This window comes from Oncorhynchus clarkii, chromosome 8 (genome assembly GCF_045791955.1).
Source record: "Oncorhynchus clarkii lewisi isolate Uvic-CL-2024 chromosome 8, UVic_Ocla_1.0, whole genome shotgun sequence".
Classification (NCBI taxonomy): domain Eukaryota; kingdom Metazoa; phylum Chordata; class Actinopteri; order Salmoniformes; family Salmonidae; genus Oncorhynchus; species Oncorhynchus clarkii.
In genome coordinates, this window is record NC_092154.1 from 32043560 (window position 1) to 32060149 (window position 16590).

General features: G+C 41.4%; 1 protein-coding gene across 1 annotated transcript; it reads left to right on the forward strand.

Moving 5' to 3' along the window:
* Window positions 1-12471: 12471 nt before the first annotated feature.
* Window positions 12472-16236, forward strand: LOC139415435 (cytosolic 5'-nucleotidase 1A-like). Its single transcript, XM_071163529.1, has 6 exons — window positions 12472-12613; window positions 13546-13550; window positions 13715-13844; window positions 14125-14247; window positions 14462-14649; window positions 15868-16236. The coding sequence occupies exons 1-6, from the start codon at window positions 12472-12474 to the stop codon at window positions 16234-16236; spliced, it is 957 nt and encodes a 318-aa protein (XP_071019630.1).
* Window positions 16237-16590: the final 354 nt, after the last annotated feature.

Below are 16590 nucleotides of genomic sequence, written 5' to 3' on the forward strand. Positions count from 1 at the left end.
TTTTTTGGTACCATTCCCCAGATCTGTGCCTCGACACAATCCTGTCTCGGAGCTCTACAGACAATTCATTTTTGCTCTGACATGCACTGTCAATTGTGGGACCTTATATAGACAGGTGTGTGCCATTCCAAATCATGTCCAATCAATTGAATTGACCACTGGTGAACTCCAATCAAGTTGTAGAAACCTGTCAAGGATGATCAATGTAAACAGAATGCACCTGAGCTCCATTTTGAGTCTCATAGCAAAGGGTCTTAATACTTAGGTAAATAAGATATTTCTGTTTTTTCTTTTTAATAAATTTGCTAAAATGTCTGTAGAAAAATATTCTTTTCAGTCCAGAACTAGGCTTAATCTTGGTCCGAGAAACGATCTCAGGCCTATTGAACAATAAACAAACTGTTTACAGACTTTGCATGTTAAACACCTTGACGTGTTTACCTTGCTGGTCTGGCCTATAGTCGTCCAGACATGACAGGTCGCTTGTGCTCTCCACAGACAGCTTGTTGCTGAGGTAAAGAAAAAAGAGAGCCATCAGGCCCATGAAGGCTGCAATGGAGGACAGGACCCCTAGCAGCTCAGGAGACACTGAGTAGAGAGAGAGAGAGAGAGAGAGAGAGAGAGAGGGGAGACAAACATACATAGACATAAAGGAAGAGGGGGAGAAGACAAACAGAGACAAATGAAGGAGACAGTGTGAGAATGCGCCCTAGTGAATGAGTGGAGAAACCCGATAGCTTGATAGCTTCCCCATTACGGTACAGTTTAGTTTGTGAATGAGTTGAGAAACCTGATTGCTTCCCCATTATGGTACAGTTAAGTTTGTGAATGAGTTGAGAAACCCGATAGCTTCCCCATTATGGTACAGTTCAGTTTGTGAATGAGTAGAGAAACCCGATAGCTTCCCCATTATGGTACAGTTCAGTTTGTGAATGAGTTGAGAAACCCGATAGCTTCCCCATTATGGTACAGTTCAGTTTGTGAATGAGCTGAGAAACCCGATAGCTTCCCCATTATGGTACAGTTCAGTTTGTGAATGAGTTGAGAATCCCGATAGCTTCCCCATTATGGTACAGTTCAGTTTGTGAATGAGTTGAGAAACCCGATAGCTTCCCCATTATGGTACAGTTCAGTTTGTGAATGAGTTGAGAAACCCGATAGCTTCCCCATTACAATACAGTTCAGTTCGTGAATGAGTTGAGAAACCCGATAGCGTCCCCATTACGGTACAGTTCAGTTTGTGAATGATTTGAGAAACCCAATAGCGTCCCCATTACGGTACAGTTCACTTCGTGAACGAGTTGAGAAACCCAATAGCTTCCCCATTACGGTACAGTTCAGTTCGTGATTCATTTTTCACTTCAAAGGCTCAGCAGACACTTATTCAGGCCAACAATACCTCATGTTACTAAGCAGCATCCCACTGTTCTTCCCGATGTGTTATTTTTAACAGAGACCTCTGAGGCATTGAGTTTCACTGATTAAGCAGATACCGGGACAAACAGAGCACAAATAGCTTTCAAGGGATATTACAGTCAAAAATGTACGTTTGCCAGACGTCAAGACGAATCCACGTCTCACGCCATCAATTGTGTCGATCCATCTAAACGCTTCAACCCCAAATGAATGGAAAGAGTATAGCACTAAATAAGATCTGAAAATGATATGGTGCTTATCTTTCCCATTACTTTGGGGTTGTCGTTAGAATCGTCGTTATGGAAACAGGGTAGTTAATGGATAATATACAGGCCATGGAATAGCCACAGGTGCATGAGTGGGCGTTCAATTACAAAAATAACACAGAGCTGCCAGAAAAGCTCGGAAAACACACCAAGAGTCCACAAGAGCCTCCATTTCGATCTGATATGCACATTCACTGCCACAGAACAATTCAGAAACACTGAGAATAATTCAGCAACGTTGAAGGGTCATTGGCAGAGTATCGTGGGCGGAAATTCATCAATATGAAAACGTCTATTGCCTGAGGAGTGAAGGCCTTACAGCTCTCGCTCACACTACATCTCCACAGGAAAAGGTCCACCATTCATCCAACCCTGGCTGAGTTTAGAAGGAACTACTTCTCGTGGACTATCTCTTCTTCTCACCATGGCAACAGGCAGAGACCACTGAAGCCTGAGAACAGACAAGAAGTAGTGGCTTCTCCTGTCTCCTCCTCCTCCCAAAACGGATAGACTGATAGTCAAAGCTCAGCAGAAAGAGTGAAAGAGAGGGAGAGATAAGAGAACAATAACCCACATGCATAGCTCACCTTCTCCATTCTAGCAGCTTTCGATTGTGTATGTGTCTCAATTGCTTCACGCCTAGGCTATGGTGAATTATTCCATTCTGTCAAAACACCAGTGTTTTGTGCTGTTCCCCTTAGTGGTAATCCAATACAATTATTGAGTCTAACACAAAGAAAAAAAGAAAAAAAAATTGGTTATGATCCTAACATTGAGTCCAACGTAACCAAAAGCTGTAACAACGCTTCGAGACCATGAGGTGATCTTTCGTGTTTGGTCAAAAAATTTCTTGATTTTTCTCAACACCCAACACAGTTACACTACCTATCCTCTCTCACTGAAGACAATTCTGGTAATTGAGTCAAATTAGGTCCTGAAGTGACCCTGAAGTCCAAATGCCAGGCTTAACTGTCCTGTGCTGTATGTCCCTGTCCCTGACCTGAGTGCGGTGGTGACACTTCATAAGCTACTGCTGTTTGCATGTCAACTGCTCCTAAATAATTCAAACACCTACAGTAACCGGAAGCCTCGCTCATTGACAGATGCTGGTGGAGTGTTAGCCATTAGCTAGCCCCATGCTAACCTGACCCGAGCCCGTGTTCACAAAGTCTCAGAGTGCTGATAGAGGATCAGTTATGCCTTTTAGAGATGAATGAATATGATTATATGGACAGGGAGAGCTGATCCTAGATCAGCACTCGTAGTGAGATGCTGTTGTCCCGCTCTGCACTCACTAAGGATTACTGTTATAAGGCAATAGAGGCTGATGGTGAGTGAAGTCATGGACACTGGACTTATTCATCTCATACTGACAGATGGGATGAGCTCGTATGATGAGTTTCCAAAGCAGCTGAGTGTGTGTGTGTGTGTGTGTGTGTGTGTGTGTGTGTGTGTGTGTGTGTGTGTGTGTGTGTGTGTGTATGAGAGCATGGGTGGATGTGAATGGGTAGGGGTGTGTGTGTGTGCGTGCATGCATGTGTTTGTGTGTGCGTATGTACAGTACGTGCATGTGTTTGTGTATGTGTGTGTGTGTTGTGTTTTCCCAAGGGCAATCTTTGAACCGAGCATCAGAGAAAGAAAACAACAAGCGCGTTCTGCTGTGCAGTATGTGAACTTGAACTCCCAAGCCTCAGGGCTACATCTGTTTTCCAGATAACTGACACAATATTCTGTTCACACACAAAAAATAAAAACACTAATTAAAAGTAAAAGACCATGAACATTTGACATTCCACTAATGGAATATATGTCAACAGCCGAGTTACTCTGACAAATGTGTACCGTGTTTGTCCACAAAATTCAAATGAAAAAAAGAGAGTCTACGATATGACATTGAAATACTGATGAGAAGAAAAGAAAACTGCCACATTTATTCTAGTATTTCCTCTTTGCATAATTCGCTGTTTATATTCAGATAAAACAAAAACGTTTCATTGTCACATACACCAGGTAAGTGCAGCGAAATGTGTTGTTTTACAGGGTCAGTCATAGCAGTCCAGCACTCCTGGAGCAAATGAAGGTTAAGTGCTTTGCTCAAGGGCACATGGACTGGCCTACCACTCTAACCGCTAGACCACCTGCCACCCGACTAGCTGAGCATGGTAGCAATGGCAATATCCTTTTTCAGGACCCAGTATCAGAGTGCCATTGTATGCGTGTTTGAGGTTACTAAGGAAATGTAGGGCACGCATATTTAAACGCAATTGGTTAATCTGAAAACGTTGCCCCCCATATATGAAACAAAACCTCTGTGGTAAATAAATAATGACTACTATTGCCTTCTCTGGAGAAGAGGTCTAAAACTTGATTCACACACCAGTGGAGGCTGGTGGGAGGAGCTATAGGAGGACAGGCTCATTGTAATGGCTGGAATGGAATCAATGGAATGGTACCAAACATATGGAAACCACGTTTGACTCCGTTCCATTTCAGCCATTACAATGAGCCCGTCCTCCTATAGCTCCTCCCACCAGCCTCCACTGTCACACACAAATATCGAATCTTCTAGAAGTGTGTAACAATAGAGTAGCCCTCTATACTCAAAAGTTACAAACAAGCAAAACAGATAGCCAAGTGCTTTGATGGAGCCATCCCTCTGCTTTTAGGGGGATACAAGTACAGTCAAGCAGACAGTCAAGGAAGCATAGAGTACAGTAAGAGTACAGACAGACAAACAGAGCAACCCCCCTGATCTTACCTCGTCTGGCACAGATGAGCTCATGCACCCCACAGCTCCTCCCACCACCACCTAAGGGGTAAGTAAAGGGATACGAGCGTCAGGGGTCAGGGGTTAAGAAATTGCTCTGGCTCCTATGTCGACTCTTCCTCAGGCTACTGAGGCAGATGTCACACTAATTAACTCGAGCCAACTAATCTCATGGGGTGATCCAGTGTTTAAGTACGTTCAATTAGATTTATCAATGCACTGTCCCATTACATAATGAGAAGTTTTTTCACTAAAGGGTCCAATTCCTTATCTGTGAGAAATCACACATGAATAAGGGTTTAAAATCGAACAAAACGTGTCTGTCCATTAAACCGTTGAATTTAAACGTTGAGTAGTATAATAGAATAGAGAACACAGAGTATACTTACATACAGCGCATTCAGAAATATTCAGACCCCTTGACTTTTTCCACATTTTGCTACATTATATAAAGTATATACTTATGTAAATAAGGTATTTTTAATTTTTATTTTGAATATATTTGCAAAAAAAATTGAACAACTTGTTTTTGCTTTTTCATTATGGGGTATTGTGTGTAGATTGATGAGGAAAATGTTTTATTTAATCAATTTTAGAATAAGGCTGTAATGTAACAAAATGTGTAAAAAGTCCAGGGGTGTGAATACTTTCTGAATGCACTGTAAATAGATCAATGTTCTTAACCCTGTATCCCAACCTTCACAAACTCATAGGACAATAAAGACAAACACACACACGAATACACAAACACGCACACAGGCACATGCAAAGTACACACACGTAGGCACATGCACTCATGCAACACACACATACTTGGCACTATGTTGTGTAGGACTTACTTTTCTGAGTGGCTACAGAGAGAGTGTACAATAGTTCTTAGTCGCATAGTAGCTCAGGCTCTTGACCCTCAAACGAACCTCTCACTACTGAATGTGTACTATACTCCCTATGAGTTTACAGAGACAGAGCACACACGGGAAGTCCACATTGAAGAAGGAAATCGAGGACAAAAACAAGAGGTTGCTCAAAGAGTGCAAAACAGGCTACTGCTTAGAAATGAATTATGTTTTTACTTTGGCAGTAGCCCTATATGACCAGTAGTGACTACTTTTTCTATCGCTCTCCGTTTCCATATTTGCCGTCAGCCGTCGAGCAAAAAAAGTCAGGTAAAAACCAAAAGCACTTGAAAATAGGCAAAGCTTTTCTATCTTCTGGCAATATCTGTAGCTTGCAGAAAATGCTTCCTATTTGCTCTCAACGCAATTTTCTGTTGAGCCGAAGCCTGCCTCAAAAAAATGGATATAGGTTACAAAAAAAGCAATAGCCCAAGTAATTTAGAAACATTTTGTGTATTTACACCAATAACCAGTAAAGTATAGACGAGCATTGACTAAGGACCAGCACATTCACCAACTGACAGCTGACAATCTCTCCTCCCTCTTCCATCTCACAGCACCACATTTGCCAGGTGTGACTGCCGCACTTCCAATGCTGAGATGGGATCGCAACCAACCAACCTGCTAGTGAGTACACGTGACCAAGTAGCCCATAAATGTGTATGACATGCAGTATTGCCCAGAAGCAGGCATGCAGTTTTCAATCTGGACATTTTCAGAGTTTTAAAAAGACAAACTGACAGGTAGGCTACCATTGACAGCATTGATCTGACTGCACCACTCATAAAGTTCTGATCCCATTATCCTATAATACACTTGAACACTTACTCCTGTTTCTAAAGAAGCATTTGTGTAGCCTATCAAGATTTCGATACACTCACGCATACGACTAAGCAAAGACAATGTCATGTCCAAGTCACGTGTATGTTATTGGTCGCTGTCCACTTCAACACCACTTCGCGCGCATCCGGTGAAGGTACTGCAACATCCCTATTGCCTCTTGCGTCTAATTTTCAGCATCCCGTCTCGCTATGTAGGCTGCCTACAGCCCAAGCTGACGGGACAACGCAATGTGCATCTATATCATTATTAGACATCTATCTTGCTGAATTAATGGTACTGTCACTAAGCATTCTAACTATGTCCCATGCAAGTTAACGGTGTACTTACCATCAATCGCCATGATGTTCTGTTTCGGACTGGTCCAAGACGAGGGGGTGAAAACTCGGGAGAAGTTATTATTGTGTTTGAGGGAGGGGGGCATTGTTTGACGATGTTCATCAGCACCGTACATTGAGTGTAGCCTACCTGTAGGTGCAATAAGAACTAGTAGGTTATTTGCAATACATCGTTTAATAATTGGTCATTTGCATGATGGATTATGTATTTTTTTTAAAGTGTATAGGTCAACATGAATTCATTATGTGTGTATCAAATAGGCTATTTTATGTAATGCATACTGTCGTAAAGTAAAAATGTTTGTAATATTTATACACTGAACAAAAAAATAAACGCAAAATGTAGTGTTGGTCTCGTGTTTCATGACCTGAAATAAAGATGCCAGAAATGTTCCATACACACAAAATGTTCATTCTCTCAAATGTTGGACACAAATTTGTTTACATCCCTGTTAATGAGCATTTCTCCTTTGCCAAGATAATTCATCCACCTGACAGGTGTGGCATATCAAATAGCTGATTAAACAGCATGATCATTACAGAGCTGCACCTTGTGCTGGAGACAATAAAAGGACACTCTAAAATGTGCAGTTTTGTCACACAACATAATGCCACAGATGTCTCAAGTTTTGAGGGAGTGTGAAATTGGCATGCTGACTTGTAGGATTATCCACCAGAGCTACTGCCAGATAATTTAATGTTAATTTCTCTACCATAAACTGCCTCCAACATTGTTTTAGAGAATTTGGCAATACGTCCTACCGGCCTCACAAATGCAGACCACGTGTAACCAAGCCAGTCCAGAACCTCCATATCTGGCTTCTTCACCTGTGGGATCATCTTGTGTAGTTTTCAATATTAATCAGTTTTCCCATTATTGCATGTTCTGTGTTTTTGTGCTGGTATCAATTTTATTTCAATGAATTAGTAATAACGCCCAGATAAACAGTAACTATATAGCGGGCGTTTGGCTTTATGCAAAAAGTAGCCAGATAATGTGCTTAAAATGTGTAGCCTGGGAACATTAGTATTTTTTTTCTCTTCAGAATGACAGAGCGAGCATCCACAGCAGCCTGTAACTAAAACTAGCCTGTCACTAAAAATAGCCTGTTACTGAAACTAATACTATAGCCATCTAATGGCTGCCATTAATCCCTTCCACATACAGTGCCTTGCGAAAGTATTCGGCCCCCTTGAACTTTGCGACCTTTTGCCACATTTCAGGCTTCAAACATAAAGATATAAAACTGTATTTTTTTGTGAAGAAACAACAACATGTGGGACACAATCATGAAGTGGAACAACATTTATTGGATATTTCAACCTTTTTTAACAAATCAAAAACTGAAAAATTGGGCGTGCAAAATTATTCAGCCCCTTTACTTTCAGTGCAGCAAACTCTCTCCGGAAGTTCAGTGAGGATCTCTGAATGATCCAATGTTGACCTAAATGACTAATGATGATAAATACAATCCACCTGTGTGTAATCAAGTCTCCGTATAAATGCACCTGCACTATGATAGTCTCAGAGGTCCGTTAAAAGCGCAGAGAGCATCATGAAGAACAAGGAACACACCAGGCAGGTCCGAGATACTGTTGTGAAGAAGTTTAAAGCCGGATTTGGATACAAAAAGATTTCCCAAGCTTTAAACATCCCAAGGAGCACTGTGCAAGCGATAATATTGAAATGGAAGGAGTATCAGACCACTGCAAATCTACCAAGACCTGGCCGTCCCTCTAAACTTTCAGCTCATACAAGGAGAAGACTGATCAGAGATGCAGCCAAGAGGCCCATGATCACTCTGGATGAACTGCAGAGATCTACAGCTGAGGTGGGAGACTCTGTCCATAGGACAACAATCAGTCGTATATTGCACAAATCTGGCCTTTATGGAAGAGTGGCAAGAAGAAAGCCATTTCTTAAAGATATCCATAAAAAGTGTCGTTTAAAGTTTGCCACAAGCCACCTGGGAGACACACCAAACATGTGGAAGAAGGTGCTCTGGTCAGATGAAACCAAAATTGAACTTTTTGGCAACAATGCAAAACGTTATGTTTGGCGTAAAAGCAACACAGCTGAACACACCATCCCCACTGTCAAACATGGTGGTGGCAGCATCATGGTTTGGGCCTGCTTTTCTTCAGCAGGGACAGGGAAGATGGTTAAAATTGATGGGAAGATGGATGGAGCCAAATACAGGACCATTCTGGAAGAAAACCCAATGGAGTCTGCAAAAGACCTGAGACTGGGACGGAGATTTGTCTTCCAACAAGACAATGATCCAAAACATAAAGCAAAATCTACAATGGAATGGTTCAAAAATAAACATATCCAGGTGTTAGAATGGCCAAGTCAAAGTCCAGACCTGAATCCAATCGAGAATCTGTGGAAAGAACTGAAAACTGCTGTTCACAAATGCTCTCCATCCAACCTCACTGAGCTCGAGCTGTTTTGCAAGGAGGAATGGGAAAAAATGTCAGTCTCTCGATGTGCAAAACTGATAGAGACATACCCCAAGCGACTTACAGCTGTAATCGCAGCAAAAGGTGGCGCTACAAAGTATTAACTTAAGGGGGCTGAATAATTTTGCACGCCCAATTTTTCAGTTTTTGATTTGTTAAAAAAGTTTGAAATATCCAATAAATGTCATTCCACTTCATGATTGTGTCCCACTTGTTGTTGATTCTTCACCCAAAAAATACAGTTTTATATCTTTATGTTTGAAGCCTGAAATGTGGCAAAAGGTCGCAAAGTTCAAGGGGGCCGAATACTTTCGCAAGGCACTGTATATGTGAACTCCTTTTCTTTACTAGGTTCCTTTCCTTTCCTAGCTTCCTTTGCTCCTTTATTAACTTATTTTCCTTTCCTACATCATCCCTTTCCTCTCCTCCTTCCCCATCTCCATTTTCTTGTCTCCTTTCCTTTCCTAGTGCCTTTCTTCCATTCCTAGCTCCCTTTTCTGGCTTACTTTTCCTCTACTCCTTTTCTTTCCTAGATTAATTTTCTTCCTTCCTCTGTCATTTTCCTTTTCTAACTCCATTTATTTTTCTACTTTCCTAGATGTATTTCCTTTCCTCCTTTCCTAGCTTCCTTCCCTACCTCTCTTTCCTCTCCCCCTTCTCTATATCCCTTTCCTTATCTAATTTCCTTTCCTAGCTTATCTAACTGCCTCCTTTAATAGCTCCCTTTCCTAGATTCCTGCCTTTCCTTCTTCCTTTCAAAAAAGTATTTAGTCAGCCACCAATTGTGCAAGTTCTCCCACTTAAAAAGATGAAAGAGGCTTGTAATTTTCATCATAGGTACACTTCAACTATGACAGACAAAATGAGAAAAAAAATCCAGAAAATCACATTGTAGGATTTTTAATGAATTTATTTGCAAATTATGGTGGAAAATAAGTATTTGGTCACCTACAAACAAGCAAGATTTCTGGCTCTCACAGACCTGTAACTTCTTCTTTAAGAGGCATTCCTTTACAGACAAGTAAAATGGCGTAGCAATTCGGCATTTTAAAAACGGTGTACCTTACAGACAGACAAACATGTCATAGCTGAGGTGCTTTCACCTGACTGCGGTAGATTTACAATTCATTCGGAAAGAATTCAGACCTTCACTTTTTCCACATTTTTGTTACATTTCAGCCTTTTTCTAAAATAGTTGATTTTTGTTCCTCAATTTACACAGAATAGCCCATAATGACAAAGCAAAAACAGGTTTTTAGAAATGGTTCTATTTTAAGCAACCATCACATTTACATAAGTATTCAGACCCTTTACTCAGTACTTTGTTGAGGCACCTTTGGCAGCGATTACATCATTAAGTCTTCTTGGGTATGACGCTACAAGCTTGGCACACCTGTATTTGGGGAGTTTCTCCCATTCTTCTCTGCAGATCCTCTTAACTTCTGTCAGGTTGGATGGGGAGAGTTGCTGCACAGCAATTTTCAGGTCTCTCCAGAGATGTTCGATCTGGTTTGGGCTCTGGCTGGGCCACTCTAGGACACTTGGAGACTTGTCCCATAGCCACTCCTGCATTGTCTTGGCTGTGTGCTTAGGGTCATTTTCCTGTTGGAAGGTGAACCTTTTCATTAAGTATCTGTCTGTACTTCTGTTCATTTTCCCCCCTCGATCCTGACTAGTCTCCCACTCCCTGCCGCTGAAAAAAATCCCCACAGCATAATGCTGCCACCACCATGCTTCACGGTAGGGATGGTGCCAGGTTTCTTCCAGACGTGAAGCTTGGCATTCAGACCAATGAGTTCATGGTCTGCAAATCTTTAGGTACCTTTTTGCAAACACCAAGCAGGCTGTCATGTGACTTTTACTGAGGAGTGGCTTCCGTCTGGCCACTACCATAAAGGCCTGATTGGTGGAGTGCTACAGAGATGGTTGTCCTTCTGGAAGGTTCTCCCATCTCCACAGAGGAGCTCTGTCTGAGTGACCATCGACTTCTTGGTCACATCCCTAACCAAGGCCTTTCTTCCCCGATTTCTCAGTTTGGCCAGGCAGCCAGCTCTAGGAAGAGTTTTTGTGGTTCCAAACTTCATCCATTTACGAATGATGGAGACCACTGTGTTCTTGGGGACCTTCAATGCCGCAGAAAGGTTTTGGTATCCTTCCCTAGATCTGTGCATTGACACAATCCTGCCTGAGCTCTACGGACAATTCCTCCGACCTCATGGCTTGGTTTTTGCTCTGACATGCACTGTCAACTGTGGAACCTTATTTAGAGAAGTGTGTCCTTTTCCAAATCATGTCCAATCAATTGAATTTACCACAGATTTACCACAGGTGGACTCCAATGTTAACACATTTGCAGCCAACAGTGTTTTTCAGTGACATGTTTGTGGCGTCTGTCCTCCGTTTACACACAGGTGTTCGAAGACTCATTTAGCTAATTAGCACATGTTGGACTGTTGTCCAACCTGCCCCTAGACATCTGGCAATTCTGGGAAATGCCAGATGGGCTGGACCAGTTAATTTGTTGGTTTTATTTGATTTTATTTGTGCGATTTCTGTTATACTAATCTGCCAAGATGGGCCGGCCTGATTTTCTGGTAGGCTGAGGTCATGCAAACTCATATTCAAAGTGAAACGCGGCATAGCTAAAGATACTTGTTCCGACACTGTCATCAGTTAGACAGACATCATGGATCATAAACTGTAAGGATGGGTGTCACTGCCTATAAACTTAGGAAGAGCACATTTTACATTTCTTCTCACTCCAAATGTCATTTTTTTTGCAGCTAAAACCATGATTTGGGCAAACGGTAAAGTGCATTAGCCTCATGATTCCTGTAATGAAAGTGTGTGCCCTGTGCCTGTTTTCATTGGGGCCTGCTTCTGTAATGAGCAAGCCACTCTCCCCCCCCCCCCCCCCCCCCCACCCTAATGCACTTGAGAGAAAAATATGTTCTAATCGTATGACATTTCAAAATGTAATTGGGGGGGAAAACACAGCTTTGGAAGCTTTGTCCCCCTTTTCCTGGTTGACGATTGGAGGGCCTCCGCTTTCTGCAGGTATCACTTTTATTTCTCAACGCTCAATAGCAATTATTTTACCACCTAGATATTTGATATGGCTTTGAGATATGGAGCGGTACACGTGCGAAATGCGCAAAGGACACATGGGTAGTAGCCTACAAATGCAAAGTGCTTTAGGACATAAAATGTTCTGTTGGTTGAATACATGGCTACTGGCAGTGGGTGTTACAGTTATCGATCTAGTTCATTTTGATCTAGTTCATTGAGTTTCCACTTCCTCAGGTTTTGAACATTACAATGTATCATCTCTATTGAAAAAAAATAATAAAATCTGGAGTCCTTTTTTGACAGAAATATAGCAGCTATAGTCTAATTGTCAACCCATAATTCATGACAATTACTGGGTTAGGTTGCACAAAATGTATTGAGTCATGCATTGCTGCTTGTACATGTTAGATGAAACAATGTTACACTTCTTCGGAGGGGGGCCTCTGTCCAAGGCAATTGATCCCATCACCCAGAAGATATGTGAGATGATTCCCCAGCAGTTTGCCCCTCTCCATAACCCCTATGATGACGACACACAACTCGACCCAGCAATATTTAGTAAGCATAAATAACTGGTAAATATCAATACCTATAATGCACGTTAAAACTAACGTTAATGCAACTTCACTACAATGTTACCGTTAATCAGGCCCGTTCAGATTGTTGCATAACATCATCATTCGTACCAAGGTTGAGCATGTCATAAGCCCATAATTCAATTGTTGTACAAAATGGGCACGTAAATAGCCTACTAATCATTTGTTAATTATCATAACACGCAACAGGATTCACCCTGTCTCTAATTAATCTCTGAGGAACTCTTGTCATTTTGGTTTCTCCACAGTAGATGTGCAGCCATTTTATCAGTTAAACCACCTCAAGTGGCAGTTTAGAATTAATCTCCAATCTAAGTTAATATTTTTTTTTATTCGTTGAGCAACAGGTTTGAAGTGAAAACTAAACTTAGATTAGAGGAAAGATTTAATTTAAATGTCAAAATTTGTTGCACCAAGATTATTAGAACTCTTAAACTGGGTTAAATCAAGGTTTAATCTATGTTGGTGTGAACCACCAACATGGGCCGTGCTGATTCAGGAGAACATGTACGACGGGCACGAGTTTGCAATATAGCCTAAGTCGTTAATAGACAGCACAACAGGGAGGCAAACCAAAATGGTTAGAGAAGAGGCCCAGTTATAGTGGTGAGTTGTATTTCCAGTGGTGTTTTTACATCTTTTTTTTAAACATGAGCTGGATTAAAAAAAGAGGACCATGTGTTGCCAGTCACTGGAACAGAAAATGGTTGAGAAACGCTGAATTGTACTACCAATGTTATGTCAGCACTATTGCCTGTCAGGGTATAGTGGGTGTGTGGTTGGTGGCCTACCGGGGGTGGTAGCATGATGGTGGTTTATACAGCGACGTGGGCTGGTGTGGATAAAATGCCAGGGCCGAATTCTTGTCCCCTTCCCCCCCTGTGCATTTATCAGTACATGTGAGTGTGCCTGCGTGCATATGTATATGTTGCAACTTGGGACTAAATAGTCTGAAGCAACCACCTGTAAGTAGTTGCTCTAGTACCCACCAGTCAGGTTTTGACTTTACCCCTTGTGTCAATTCTGTCCTAAAAACACACACACACACACACACACACTGCAGGCTCTGATGAATGTGAACGCACGGCTGAGGCGGCTCTACCCCGACAGCGACGAGTTGTTTGACATCGTCCTGATGACGAATAACCATGCCCAGGTCGGCGTGCGCCTCATCAACAGCATCAACCACTACAGTTCGTGGTCGACACGCTCAGCCATACTACCGTGCTATAAGCAGAGAAATACAATGCCCAGTAATTCTAGTAATTATATTTCTTTGGTTATAAGACTCACTACTTCTGTGCTGCATTTCACTGAATAACTGGTATTTTTTGACCAAATGTTTTTTTATTAATAGTTAAATGCCTGTTTTGTGTGGATGTTAGTGGCCATCTTTGGCTACCAGCCTGATGATGATACTATCAGATTTCTATTGGGTTCTGATATGTTTTTGTTTTCCACTCTCCCTGACAGATTTAACCATTGAAAGATTCTGTATGACGGGAGGGGAAAGCCCTATTGGCTACCTGAAGGCCTACATGACCAACCTGTACCTCTCAAAGGATGGAGAGCAAGTCATCGAGGCCATTGAGGAGGGTAATTGATAATGCTACTTTCCTTTATTGTCCTATAGGGATTAAACTGTTTTAGTTTAGCTTGGATACTGCGTTTGTAACAGAGTAAAAAAAAAAAAAATGTAGACATACATTGTGGGAACGCTTTATAGGTATAATATAGCCTACAGATGTAATACATTATGATACCATTGTTATGAGCATGTATAAGCCCCTTATAATGTCTTTATAAATAGGCATTGCAGCAGCGACCACGTTTGCGTCCGGAGATGTGGAGAACCAGCTATCCGACACACAGCTGAAAGTTGCCTTTGACGGGGACGCCGTCCTCTTCTCTGATGAGTCGGAGATCATCGTGAAACAACACGGCCTGGACACGTTCTTTGAGCACGAGAAGGAGTTTGAGAACAAACCTCTTGCACAGGTGTTCGAGAGTACATGCCTCTTTTCTTTTAGCTTTTTGTTTCTGATTCACTTTTTTTTTTTTCGATGGGTAACACTTTATTTGGAGTCTCCCTATAGAGGGTTATAGATTAGAGGTCGACCGATTATGATTTTTCAACGCCGATACCGATTATTGGAGGACCAAAAAAAGCCGATACTGATTAATCGGCCAATTTTTTTATTTATGTATTTGTAATAATGACAATTACAACAATACTGAATGAACACTTATTTTAACTGAATATAATACACAATAAAATCAATTTAGCCTCAAATAAATAATGAAACATGTTCAATTTGGTTTAAATAATGCAAAAACTAAGTGTTGGAGAAGAAAGTAAAAGTGCAATATGTGCCATGTAAGAAAGCTAACGTTTAAGTTCCTTGCTCAGAACATGAGAACATATGAAAGCTGGTGATTCCTTTTAACATGAGTCTTCAATATTCCCAGGTAAGAAGTTTTAGGTTGTAGTTATAGGACTATTTCTCTCTCTACCATTTGTATTTCATTAACCTTTGACTATTGGATGTTCTTATAGGCACTTTAGTATTGCCAGTGTAACATTGTTTTTTATAAGAAGTTTATTGCTAGCTAGCAACTTACCTTGGCTTACTGCATTCGCATAACAGGCAGGCTCCTCGTGGAGCGCAATGTAATCAGGTGGTTAGATCGTTGGACTAGTTAACTGCAAGGTTGCAAGATTGAATCCCCCGAGCTGACAAGGTAAAAATCTGTCGTTCAGCCCCTGAACGAGGCAGTTAACCCACCGTTCCTAGGCCGTCATTGAAAATAAGAATGTGTTCTTAACTGACTTGTCTAGTTAAATAATGGTGTACATTTTTTTTTTTTTTATCTGCCAAAAATACAGATTTCCGATTGTTATGACAACTTGAAATCGGCCCTAATTAATCGCCCATTCCGTTTAATCGGTCAACCTCTATTATAGATGTTCAACAAACGTTTTAACAAACACACCCACTTACTCTAATCCTAGACCTAACCTTAACCCTTGTAAGTTGTTGCGTATCATCTGTGGTAGTTGATTGATTGGTGATAGTTTGAGCGTCTAAAGACCATCTATAATAGGAGAATGTCCAAATAAAGTTGAACCCATTTATGTTTTATTTGCTTAGATTTTAAAAAAAATATATATATAAATTATGCAATGCCAACCCTATGTCTCGTTCATTCACTCAGGGTCCCTTAAAGTGTTTCCTGGAGGCGCTGGGGATGCTCCAGAGGAAGTTCTACGCCAAGAACGAGCGTATGACCTGCCCCATTCGTACCTACCTAGTAACATCCCGCAGTGCAGCCAGCTCAGGGGTCCGCGTCCTCAAGACACTCAGGAGCTGGGGCCTGGAGATAGATGAGGCCCTGTTCCTAGCCGGGGCCCCTAAAGGGCCTCTCCTGCAGAAGATCCAGCCTCACATCTTCTTTGATGACCAGATGTTCCACATTGAAGGTGCCAAGGAGCTGGGGACTATCGCTGCACACGTGCCTTATGGGATTGGACAGAAGTACCACAAGGGGATATTTATTGAGCAGCCTGCCAAAGACACAACGTAGTGAGCCTCCTAGGGGTGGGAAGGTAGAATACATTATGCAAATAGTTAGTTGCGCACAACCCTGTCATCAGCAGTAGTTTTTGTTTTGTTCTGGATTTTGTATTTTTAAAAATAAAGCCTCTGCTACTAAAATATTTTTATCAGAATATACTGTAGTAAAAATGTACTCACCTCAGGGATTTTTGCTAAAATAAAACAAGGTTACAATGTCACCTAATGTTTCATAAGAAAAGGGAGAATACTTTTCTGCAATATTCATCATATTCCAGTTGTTAATTACAGAATGTACTATCTAGTTTTTGTGTGAAAATGTATTTCATGAAGTGTGTTCACATTTCACACAGGGAAGTGTTTT